The sequence below is a fragment of the Dipteris shenzhenensis genome, chromosome 1 (assembly GCF_047967505.1).
Source record: "Dipteris shenzhenensis isolate YYH24624 ecotype China chromosome 1, Dip_SZ_1.0, whole genome shotgun sequence".
Classification (NCBI taxonomy): domain Eukaryota; kingdom Viridiplantae; phylum Streptophyta; class Polypodiopsida; order Gleicheniales; family Dipteridaceae; genus Dipteris; species Dipteris shenzhenensis.
Window position 1 is genome coordinate 37,488,142 of NC_141596.1, and position 12,458 is coordinate 37,500,599.

The following is a 12,458-nucleotide window of genomic DNA, read 5'->3' on the forward strand; positions in this document are numbered from 1 at the left end:
GACCGTCGAAGTAAATCATGAAGCCTAATCACCTCTAATCACTCATTACCATGCATTTTGCGACTGTACTCTGTGGATGTTAACAGGGCTACAAAGGAAATCTTGTTTATTCTATCCCCTTGATTGCTACTTTTTCACTTGAGGATGTTCTTCTTCACGAATGTTTCATTTTCCAAATGCTAATGTTCATGTACTCTATGTATTGCCAAAAAAGGAGCTCCCAAACTTTGGGACCAACACGAGGAGCCTCCAACACATATGGACTCAACTTCCAATGGCTAGGAGATCATTCTTTTTGTTACGTTTGGCCCATTCCCTAACGCCTATTACCATTACAGGAAATCTGGTCATTTTGCAAGGAACTATCCTTTGATGTTCCATCAGCTCCACAATCTAATAATTTGGTCCAAGATAAGATTGCGGTTGATCACATGCTTTTGATGTTGACGTTCAGCAGGCCATTAGTGGTTCTAAGGAAGTGGTTGCCAATATATACTCCTGAGCAACTGCCATATATACTTTCAGCAATAGAACTAAGTCCTCTTGGCCCATTAGTGATAGCTATCAAATACCATCTCCGAGCCATTGAGCATAGTAAACTTGCAATTGAGAGAATCCAATCTCGACTTAAATGGCTTGATTGTGGTGATAGACCTCTTGATTTTTTTCCAAACACATAAAGGGAAAAAAGCTAAAGGAAAATATTATTTCCAAGAGAGTTTGCTAACAACGCTGAGTCACCACAAACTGGTCACATGAGAGACGTAATATGAGCGCGTAAACCCAGAACCCTGCAGCATATATTACGAATTTTGCTCTGTGTTCCTCTGGTCTTCTTCTGTGTTGCTCTGTTGTCTTTGAACGATCCATTGCTCTATCTATCATCAAGTTCTGGTAATTTTAGTCTGGAGTTTTGTTTTCCTCCTCCTCCATGTAGTGATCCTCTTTCAAAGTACTCCCTCTTTTCATCGTCCTGCTTTTTCAATTGCTCCTTGTCCAGGATTGATTCGCGCCTAGTGCATTGTATTCTCGTCCACATTGGCTTCAAAACATTTGATTCCTACATTCAATTTGTCTGAAGCCATGACGCCCGAGACGGAATCTCGTTTGCAACCCCGCCCGAAGCGGTTGCGGTCGCCTTCTCCAACTTTAGAAGAGGAATTTTCCCAGAAACCCGATGACACTTCCAGGGTATCCGTGGATGAACCAGAGTCCGAAAATTACGACTTTGGAGAGGAGTGGAGAGAGCCTCTGCAAGCAGAAGCGATTGGTATTCATTTTCCTTTAATCACCAATTACAAATTTCAAATGTCAAATTTCATTGCCGATTGCCGTGTCCTAGTGCTGAAGGTGCCACACATACTTCAACTGGTTACTATCTTTGCTGAAAATGTTGCAGTTTTAAGAAAGATAAATGTTTGGTCCCTGACGTGTTTTTTGGTGCTTGGGTCAAGCACAAGGCAAAGAAGATGCAGAATTAGAAGCAGGCTTCTTACGTTTGGAGGATTTGGACGAGAGGATCACGAGAATATTAGCTGAAATCACGTCTAAAAGACCCACCGAAGCTCTTATAGAGTTCCGGGAGCTTTTGAGAGGCGTTGATGGCGGGAAGTTTCTCCTGCAGTATGTATTGCTTTCTCCAAAATGTATAGAAATTATGTCCGCTTGGTCTTTAGGGCCTGTTGCAGAATCTGCAGTGCCTTTGTTGCTTCTGGTAGACGAGCTAATGCGGCATCCTATTGGTAAAGATGGTGCACAACAAGATTCGATGGGTGCTTTCCAGCATGGTAAAGGGGACCCGCAGAAGATATTGCTGTTAGTGCGGGTAAGGCTAGATAAATTAGCACGCTCCATTGTATCTACCAAGCTGAAAGACATCTATGCACACCTAACGTCTAATGAACGGAGCCGTCAAAAGGCAGCATTGCTTCTCATGGCGGCCATTGTTAAGCGAGGGAGTATGTTAGCATCAGAGGTTGCCACAACGTTTGATTTTAATTTAAGCGTCCTGCCCAAGTTGTCAAAACCAGCCAAGGGTTACGAACAAAAAAGGGGAGAGAGAAAGCCGGAGGATGTTTTAAAGAGGACAACACGGTTTACATTCATTGAATTTGCCCTATCCTTCTTGGAGGTTTGTCACGCTGCCCTTTTACGATGGGTTCTGCAGATTCGGCCTTTGTATGCAGGTGTGTTGCATAAGCTTGCCAGCGATGATGAAATGACAATAGTGGCTGTTCTCAAGATACTCCAAAATAAAGTATTGGATTCAGCTGCCATGGTGCCTCCAGGGCTTCAAAGTGCCATATTTGGAGATGCCACTCTCGAGCAACTGGCCATCATATCTTGCAGCTCGTTACAGTTTGAGGCAGTACAAATAGCACATCACACCCTTTTGCTGCTTTGCACCGATCCTATTCATGGAATTTGTCCAGAGCCATCTTTATCATGGGGTGCTCCAACAGGGAAGTCAGGTAGTTACGGAGGTGGTCAAGGACGGTTAGTGAGGCTAATGCTGAAATTAAGAGCAACCGAAAACCAAAATCACAGGGAGTTACTTTTGTCCATAGCAGCGGGAAGACCATTGCTGGTCGCCACGTATTTTGAGTCTTTTCCATACTCTCTCGAACCAAGGGCTTCTATTGCATGGTAATTTGGGCTGATTCAACTGCATGGATCAATTTTGAAAGCATATTTTCCACGCTATAATGAGCTTGCGTTTTGTTCTTAGGCGTTCCACAGATTTGTGATTTTTGTATCTTGGCCTTTACATCTCTGATTCAGGTTAAACAAACATGCCATGACATTGGAGCAGTTTGCAGGTTTGCAGCTGTCTCGCTCATTTCTGAGATAATTTCTGTCACCAAGGTGCAACCTCCATTTTCCATACTGGCAGTTCAAGGTCTTCCACCTCCTGCTGTTGACAGTCCTTTGATCCAGGGTATGCTAAGGAGTGCATTGCCCCGGAATTTAACTCGCTTAGTGATAAACAGGGCCCTCCTTCATGCAAACATGCGGGTTAAGCATGCGTGTTTGAGGATGCTGCTGGAGGTGTTGTCCTCAGTTGAATTTTATTTAAGTTCAGTGTTCAATGCACATGTAACTTTTCAGCAAAAGCACAGCACCAGAGATTTATCAGAGCAGACAGCTGAGAATATAGCTGGGAAACAGAAGGTTCTGGAGTCTTTTGTAGGTGGTAGCATGGAGCCAAATAGTTCTGTCGGCTTACTTGCATGTAGAGATATCGAGGTCTTAGCTCGTGATTCTGGTTGCAAAGATTGGCTCGACTGTCAAAGATGGCTGGCCCTTGGAAAATATATTCAGGATGAACAGCGTTCTATGTTACCTGATCCTCAGGTTCTGCTGTCATTGCTGCCTTTAAAGCATGCCAACGTTGAAGACCTTGCTGTTTCGAAAAGGAAGAAAAATGAAGGCTTCTTAGAAGGCATTTCCATCAATATGACTATGGATAAGAGCAACTTGAAGAGAGAGAGCTTCCCAGAAAATGATGGTGATGTGGAGTTTGGGGATGATAAGAGTGATGCTTTGGATCATAGAGAAAATGAAGAGGCTACATTGGAACAGATTTGGAATGCGGACTCCCACTTAATTGAAACGGGTGATCTTGAAGATATCGGGAGCTTTCTAAATGCAAAGCTCCTCGAAGTGCTGGCTGCTTATCAGGTATTTGCTGATTGCATTGACTGCTTGAAGTGATCCAGCATTCAGTTTGCACTTACATTTTGAACTCAAGATGTAAGGAATCCCATTGATTTAATCGCATTTTTGTCCATGAAAAGCCTGAAAGGAGCACAAGAGAATCACACTAGGAGCAGTAAAGTGAATGGTATATAGAAAATGAAGAGAATGAATGGTCCCTTATATAGAGAAAGAGAGAAATAAAGTTTATGAAAGTCTTTGAAAGAACGAAGGGTGATCTCATATCTTCACCTTTGCATGTATTGGGCATGTCATGTGTGCTAGAGAGCTTTCAGTTTGGTTTAGGATTAATTACAGGTAAAAAGAGGGGTAGGTAGACTTTATGTTCTAGGTCAGGACTTTCATGATGTTATGTCATGGACAAGGATTATAGATTTTAAGGGGCCACATGATGTTGTAAGCCTCCACATGGACGAAGTGGATGGGTGCCACATGGCACTAATCAAATGGTCTATCTCATGTGGCTTTGCCACCTCACACAAACATGCACTCACCATGTCACTCACTCTGGGGCATCCAATTAGATGCAGGTATTGCATCTATGGCATGTGTTTGATGAATTTTGATTGGGCACAGTGTGTCAGTGTGCCACCTAGATGGGGCTGAAGAGGGTTTGCTATGTATGAGATTCATTGTGTGATTGCAGTAGTTGCTGCATTTTCAGTTTGGTGCGTCCATTGTAGCCAGTGGTTGGCCATCCATTTGGAGCAATACATTGTGCACGCATCCTACTTGTGTATCTGTGGGAGGGCATCACAGAGTTTTGTGAGCCTCCCTTGTTTTCTTTCACATAGGCACATGCGCGCACACACATAATAGCACGTGCGCAAATGTGCACACATAATGCACACGCCTGCTTGTATGCATACACACATGCACACAGCTTTCCATATGACTAGAATGTATCTTATCTAACAATTAATGTATATTCTTGTCTTCTTGCAATGTAGAGAATCATCCCTATGGCTTTGGTGGACAGTTGCTTTGATGTATTCAAGCTTCTCCCAGATGAGCCACTATCTCTGTCATGGTCTCAGCAGAAAGCCTTATTAACATTGCTGTTAGCAGCAACAGGGGAATCTTCTGTGCTGAATATGGGTTACATTTCTCAAACAGGAGGTGGAAATCCTCATCTTAGAAATTTGTATACGCATTTGAAGCCTTTGATAAAAGTAATGCTTGGATCAAAGGTTGCGTGGATGAGGGAGCAGGCTCAATGTCTTGCTGACAGAGCTATGGCTAGCTCTGGAGCTTTTGAAAGCAATAAGAATGAGATTCGTGTATGGCTCCAGTCCCTCTCACCTTGGAGTGATGCTGTTATATCATTTTTATGTGACGCTGTGAGCACTATTGGAAGGAACATTGACAAGCATTTGGATGTGCTTATTTCCATCGTCTATTCAGATACTAAAGAAGGTATGCACGTTTGGACGATCTTTACTGTTTGATCTCACAATTTTAAGCAATTAGTTTCACTGTAATGTAATATCAGTGGGTTACATGCAGATGTTTTCGGTACGACAGAGTTCGGTCCACTGGTAGTCTGCATCCTCGATAAATGTCTTCGAGTGCTGGCATCAAGTGCGAAGAATTTGAAACTTCCTCAACGAACAAGTATCTCTCTCTATGTTGCTACTACTCTGGAACTACTTTTGCAGTCACAGGTGGGCCATGTCTTTTTCTTGAAAACAAATAAATAGCTTTGACCTTTTTCTATTTTGTGCCATTCTTCTTTGATACAATGTGTGAAATCATTTTTGTTTGTATTGCTCCAGGGTTACCCAAAACCCCTAGGGGCTGTCATAAATGCATTGTTATGCTCAGGACTAAAGAATAGTGGCCAGTCTTTGGAGAACATGAACAGTTTCAGATCTGAGTGGAACCCTTTACAAAGACTGTATCTCTATGTGCAATGTGTTTTGAGAAAAGAAGATAAAATTTCATTCTGGGATTGTGACAGTTACAGCTTGGCAGTAAAGCAGAATGAATTTTCAACTGGGAATCTTGCAAAGGCACTTCAACTTTGTAAACAGGATGAAAGAAGCTCCTTGCAGGCAAAAGCTTCTGCTCTGAGCTCTTGTCTCCTTTGTGTTCCCCTTGAAGACATAGTTGACAATTTGCCTTTATTGATGGATAATTTTTTCCACATATTCAAAGGGAAATGCCCTATTTTAATGGCATTGCTTGGTGCGTACAAGCAGTTGCTGTTTTCCATTGCAGAACGTTGGCCTGACCTTTTTAATGAGTGTTTGTCACTGGCTTCTAGCTTGGCACATTCTGGAAAGGACATGTACAAAAAGTCTGATTTGTCCCAAGGGCAAGGGAAACATATTCTATCAGGAGAGTTACCCAATTCAACATTTGAAGATGAAGACACGCTGATGTCCTCAGCATCTTCAAACAGCACAACTCTTGCATTTTCTGCATTCTTGTTGGCTCTACCATTTGGAATTATTTTCCCTGCAGCTGCACGTAGCCACGAGGCACGATTTCTAAGTTCCAATGTATTTAGAAGCATCCTTGAAGCCGCACTTGCTGAAGTGCCACCAGGGCAATGGCTTATTACAGCTAGGGTAATTTTGTTTTGGATTGAAGAAATATGGATTCTTGGCCAGAATGGCTCAGATGTGGCATGTCAACTGGAAACCTGCTTCTTTCTTTTGAAAGATCTGATTCTACCGCCTGAAGACAAGGGCTGGTTAAGGCTTCTACAAAATGAACAAGATACAAGTACATATCTTCCTCTGATTGAAGATCTCATCAAGGGGGTCATGGCACACCCTGTAATGACTGTCCATCAAAGAGACTATGAAGTTCCTCAACAAGTTTCGAGTGGATATTATGATAAATTCAATAATTGTGACTTAGAGGCTGGTGAGATGGAATCATGGCTTTCTAAGGGCAGATGTGAACTTGCTTTGATAGACCACTATACCATTGATATTTTGAAGGAGCTTCTGTTCTGGGCTTCTAAGTTATCCAAAGCAGACTTGTCAGCTGCAGCTTTGAAAAGCTATGAAGTTGTTCAGAGGCGAATTTTAGCTGCCTGCAAGCCTTTCCTAACATGCATTATAGATGGTATGAAAAAGGAGGTCATTGAAAGTCAGAAACGTCATTTAAATGGTCTTTCACCATCTAAAAAAACATTCATAGCTTTTACGTTCTTGTCTCTCACTGATGTCCACTCACTATTGGACCTTGCTTACACCCTTCTCTCACAAGAACCTTCTGATCGAAATGTGGACAATAGATTTTCCACAGTAGTTGGCATGCCCTACCACTATGTGGGTCTTTATATGGCCACTTTGGCTTTTGATAGAATCTTGCTTTTGTCTGCGCAGACAGAGGCTGATGTGCATGCTTCTATTGTGTGGCAGTGGGAATCAGAACACATGAATATGTCTAAGGACAGTTTATTGCAAGATCTGTATGATAGAATAGTGCAGTTAGTGTTAACAAGACCATCTGAAAGGGCGATGGCTTGCTTCTTGGCTGCCTTGGAAGCATTGTGCAATTGTGGTCACTCCTGTCCTGATCAACCCCTGTACAGACTGTCAAATGCTGTGCTATCACCTTGCATACACAGAACACCGGTGCAAATATTAAGGCATCTCATGATAGATTTGAATAAAACAAAAGCAAAGATAGTCTTCCTTTTAGTTCAGGTAAGTCAGTTTTATCTCTTGGAGTTTGCTGAGATATTCGCTTGTAATGTGGGATATACAAAAAATGGTCTTACATGTGCACCCAGTTTCAGACTAGCTTCTGTAATTTTACATGCATCACAATCAATCCTTAGTTTCAGTAATGCTGAATATTCACTTAAAGATATGATTCTCCTTCTGCCAGCAGTCCACTGGTTCATCACTAAGGTGGTGTCTAATGAGCAGCTGCCAGTTAATAAAATGGTGGAACATGTTACTCTGGTCTACTTGAAGGCTAGTACAGAGATGTTAAAGGATTGGGATACTATACTTACTGATGTGAATAATGAGGAAGTTCTTTTATATATAAACAAAACTCAAGCAAACACGGATTTCTCTAAATTGGTTGATCTGACAGCCCCTGGACAGATTGCGTTAATGATGGAACAGTGCCTTGCCCATCACATGCTTAACTCAAAGGAGAGGGTAGAACTGTTTACATTGCTATTGCAAAAAAGTTATCCTTTACTAGATTCATCGGTTAGCACCATCAGCATGTCTTCTCTAGAGGATACGGTGAAGTCAGTAAGCTCTATGATTGCCAAGGCAATGATGGCAAGGCTGTTAATTTTTCCCGATATATGTGAGGGTGGTACTAGGCCCGGTGATGCTGGCGCAGGGCGTCTTCATGGAGCCAGACTCCAGGAAATGCTAGAAAAGACATGCAACCTCCAAGCTGACAGCTTTGATGTTGCTAATATGCTAATTCATACACTTGGCGTGATTTTTCAGCAGAATGTGTCAGGGATAAGAGAAGTTGAGGGTTTTGACTGTGTTCTAACGGCTCCTGGAGGTGGAGGTGAGGTTACCAAAAGCAGTTTGCTGAATTTTTTAGAGATGACGTTGTTGAATCATCTGAAAGAGATCTCTAGGACAGGGATCCCTGCCTCACGTCAAGGCCAATATACCTTCCTACTGACGAAGTTCACAAAACTGGTGCTCCGTTATAGATTTGGAGAAGGTTTACCCATGCAAGTTTTACGGTGCCTTGCATCCAGGCTAGTACGGATTCCGGAATTAGCGGGGCAATATGGTTCGCATGCATTTGATTTGTTAGTTGGGCATTCTAAATTTGTACCCACTCTTCTATCATGTGGGCCTAGCACAAAGCATAATCTGCTTGTTGGCAAAAACAATGAGAAAGATACGAGTGCAAGATCTCTTTCCTCTGTGTTGTATTTATTGAAGGCCCCATACAGGCAGCACTCAGTCGGTGATCCTAATAATCTTGATCGCCTTGATACAAAGAGCATTGAGGTAAAGCACGAAGTGTTGGTGCCAGGATGTGGCTTTTCTCAAAAACTTGAGCTGCTGAGGCTTTTAAGGCTATTGTACCATTTAAAGCGGCAAGGTACAGAATCTAATACATCAGCATACCCGGCATTAAACTCAAATGAGTTGCTATCTTTGTTGTTGGCGGCATATGGTGCTTCAATGAGTGAGGTAGATAAGGAAAACTTACTGTTAATGCATGAGCTGGAGTCATATGAGGGGGCAGGATTTTCTGGTCTTGTGGGGATGGATTATTTGTGGGGTGAAGCTGCTTTGAAACGATGGCAAACAAATGTTGAGGTAGATCAAGGGTTCAGTGCTTTGGAAACTGCCAATGAAGAGACCATCAAGGAAGTTCGTAAAAGGTGGTTTAAGGAGGACTTAGTGCTGGATCCAGTAAGGTGTGGTCTAAGTGTGCTATTCTTCCCTTCAAGAAGAAACGTGGTCACTGGAGCAGTGGCATTGACCAGAGGATTTGAAGAAGCCGATGAGGTGTGAACTAATAACTCTAGTACTGTATTTTATCACCTTAGAATCTGTGTGTTTGTACCTGGTAGGGAGCCATGTTTACCCATTTAGACAACAGAGTAGAAAGATTTTGGGCCTGGTAGGGAGCCATGTTTACCCATGGCTGAGTCTGCCCTTCACCTCTGGAGTGCCGACAGAAACTCAGTACGAAGACTTTGTATAAATGGATGCTCAAGTATGTGTGGGTGTGTGGATTTGTATGTGTGAGAGCATATTTTTATACTATGGTCTACACCCACTGTTGGGCGCTGATGACGTCAGTGGGGATGTCATAGTAGCTAGTCCCTGCTATGCATGATGGAGTTTATGGTTTTCAACCTTGTGAGTGACTATCATGAAATTGAAACTGCACTATGTTGTGTTTTTAGAGGATGAGTTTGGGAATGTTCCTGGATTCATCTAGGTATATAACAGAGTAGAAAGAGTTTGGGTATTTCTTATCACTTATCCTATGGCGTAATAATTTGGCTCTTCGTGCTTCTCCATGTGGTTCCCCTTGTTTTTCCTGCAGGTACAACTGCCTATCTTGGAATCTGGTGAGAAAGTACTGATGGAGGCAGCATATGACCCTTCTTTCATTTTGACGTTTGCTTTACACAGCATATCCTCTGGTTGGGTTGACGCAGAAGATTTTGTACTCAAAGGGTTGCTGGCTATAGCCTTTGCAAGTATCGCTTCTGCAGAAGAAGGCATGCGGAAGCTTGGCTATGACGTTCTTGCAAAGTTCTTCACTGTCCTTGAGGTATTTGCTTCATTCAATATTGTATATCAATCCGTTTACTCGTTATTCCTTTGAAGATTCAGTCTCTATATTCTTCAAAAGAATGTGCCAAGTCCCTTGCAATCTCTTATGCCTTGGAAAATTATTGGAGCTGCCCAAACTTTTCGTGCAAGAATAAGTATAGATTCACTGTTATACACCCACAAGTTTAAAAACCATCCACTCCCTTATACACTTTTGGACTAGCTTTTACGACATTCCCTTGATCAGCGCCTAGCAATGTACCAATGGGTGTAGAATTGGTATTAGTAACATGGTAGCAAGGGTTATAGAGCACATCACAATCTTGACCTTGAATGCTGCATACAACAATGTTGATAAGCTTGCCTGCCAACACAATGCTCCAACCAATGAAGAAACAAATATTTGCCAGAACATGTAAGAGTAGAGCAGAAAAGCTGTTGGAACATGTGCCAGACCCAAGGGGAGTATTTGATTTTCTAGATTGGAGATAGGGTTGACGATTTGAAGTACATAGGTTGAAGCTAGTTTAGTTTAGGCTTGAATGAAGAAAGAAAGAAAGAAAGAAATTTTATTAGAGTCTTCGGAAGACCGATGGGTCTATGAGACTGAAAGAAAACATGATACTGTAAGGGTGGAGCTACTGAAACGAGCATCATCACCCGTGCTGAACCCTAAGTCTGATCATACATAATCAAATACATCTGGATGTAACAATGAAAAGAAAAGGACTGGAGCGGAGCGGAATCCTCCGTATGTCATGTCGCCCTGGCTGGTGCATAGCCGGTGATGGGACGCTGGCGCCCGTCAAGGGGTGCCGTGCGTCTCGGTCTCCTGGACGAGGCTCGACACAAGACCAGAGCCACCGTGACTCCCGTGGGACGTATCCCGGGTCCAAACAATGACGGGAGGTCCCCCAGAGTGATCTGTGTGTCCCCTCGATGTCTCATGTGTCGTGCTGCAGTCGTCGGGTCGGGGTCCCTGTCACGTCTGCAGCTAGAGACTGGACGATCAATGTCACTCGATGGAAAGAACTCTGTGATCCTGCTTTGAGAGGTGTCTGATGATGTGGCCAAGCCCCGTCGCCTGAGTAAGTACTCTCTGTGTCGGACCCCCTCGTGAATGCCTTCTTCTTTAGTGCTAGCCTTCTCCTTTAGTGCTAGCCTTCCGGAGTGCCGACAGAAACTCAGTACGAAGACTTTGTATAAATGGATGCTCAAGTATCTGTGGGTGTGTGGTTTTGTATGTGTGAGAGCATATTTTTATACTATGGTCTACACCCACTGTTGGGCACTGACGATGTCAGTGGGGATGTCATAGTTGCTAGTCCCTGCTATGCATGATGGAGTTTATGGTTTTCAACCTTGTGAGTGACTATCATGAGATTGAAACTGCACTATGTTGTGTTTTTAGAGGATGAGTTTGGGAATGTTCCTGGATTCATCTAGGTATATATTAGTTTAGGCTTGTCTAGTTTAAGGCAGCTCAATGTAAATAGATGGTTTAAAGTAGTTGCCCCTTAACCCTTTACTTGTTTCAATTTGGTACAAGAGAGAACTCACTTGAATTGTTGAAAATGGGTTGGTCACGTCCCCATCTATAAGCTGCCATATGAGGAGAGCATTTTGTTGGGCGGGGGGGGTTGAACCAAAGTGTGATGTGGCTGCCACAGCATACAAACAACAAAACATGGAAGCATGGGCCTGCCACATGGGCAGCACATGGGCTGCCATGTGGACAACACAAAGGGGACGTGCCTGACTGTGATGACGTGGACCTGCACAAGACGGATGATGTCAGCAATAGTACAAAAAAGGGAAGGTACCTGACTGTGATGACGTGTCTGGCAATGGTTGGCAGGAGCAAATCTGTACAGGGATCACAGGTAGGAGACGCTGCGATGATGTGATGCTGACATCAGCATCAGTACGGAGCTGTTTGGAGGACATCTAGGGCCTGCCAATGGCCACAGAAGAGGCGGATTGCAGGCGGAATACAAAGGCTGAAGAGGCGACTGCTTTGGGCAGGTTTGGGCCTGGAAAAGGACAAACACAGGTCGGTTTTAGGGCAGGACTGCCTGGGCCAGTGGCAGCCTGCCACGTGGCCAGGCAAGGCCTACAAGCCCTCAGTTGATGTGCCCTTATGAGTCAGTTGTTATAGACTGGGTGGGTCGGCTGATACAGGGCTGCGAGTTGGCCATTTTAGGGGGCTACCTGAAACCGGCCTCTAATCACTCAGAGGGCAGTGGAACTAAACCTTTAATCACTTCAGCACTTATTTACAGCTCACAAAGCATTTATCACAACCATTAACCATTGCATGATCACCATTTGGCATTTACCCATTTGTTCACAAACAAAATTACTGAAAAAGGGATGTGAAAAAGGGATGGAGGCTAGAATGCCCCTGCTCAACTGACATAGACAAGTGCACCTGATTGGCCCCAAACACTGTGGCGCCCCTTTCAGTATTTCTTTATATTTCACAGTGAAATG

The 12,458-nt window shown here is 43.4% G+C and overlaps 1 protein-coding gene across 1 annotated transcript in view; it reads left to right on the forward strand.

Moving 5' to 3' along the window:
- Positions 1-1,083: 1,083 nt before the first annotated feature.
- The window catches only part of LOC147905777 (uncharacterized), a 137,936-nt gene continuing 126,561 nt past the window's right edge, over positions 1,084-12,458 (forward strand). Inside the window, exons 1-7 of the mRNA XM_087376923.1 lie at positions 1,084-1,270; positions 1,455-2,646; positions 2,820-3,681; positions 4,668-5,133; positions 5,224-5,381; positions 5,493-9,185; positions 9,733-9,963. Coding sequence (XP_087233049.1) covers positions 1,084-1,270; positions 1,455-2,646; positions 2,820-3,681; positions 4,668-5,133; positions 5,224-5,381; positions 5,493-9,185; positions 9,733-9,963 — 6,789 coding nt within the window. The remainder of the gene's footprint in view (positions 1,271-1,454; positions 2,647-2,819; positions 3,682-4,667; positions 5,134-5,223; positions 5,382-5,492; positions 9,186-9,732; positions 9,964-12,458) is intronic.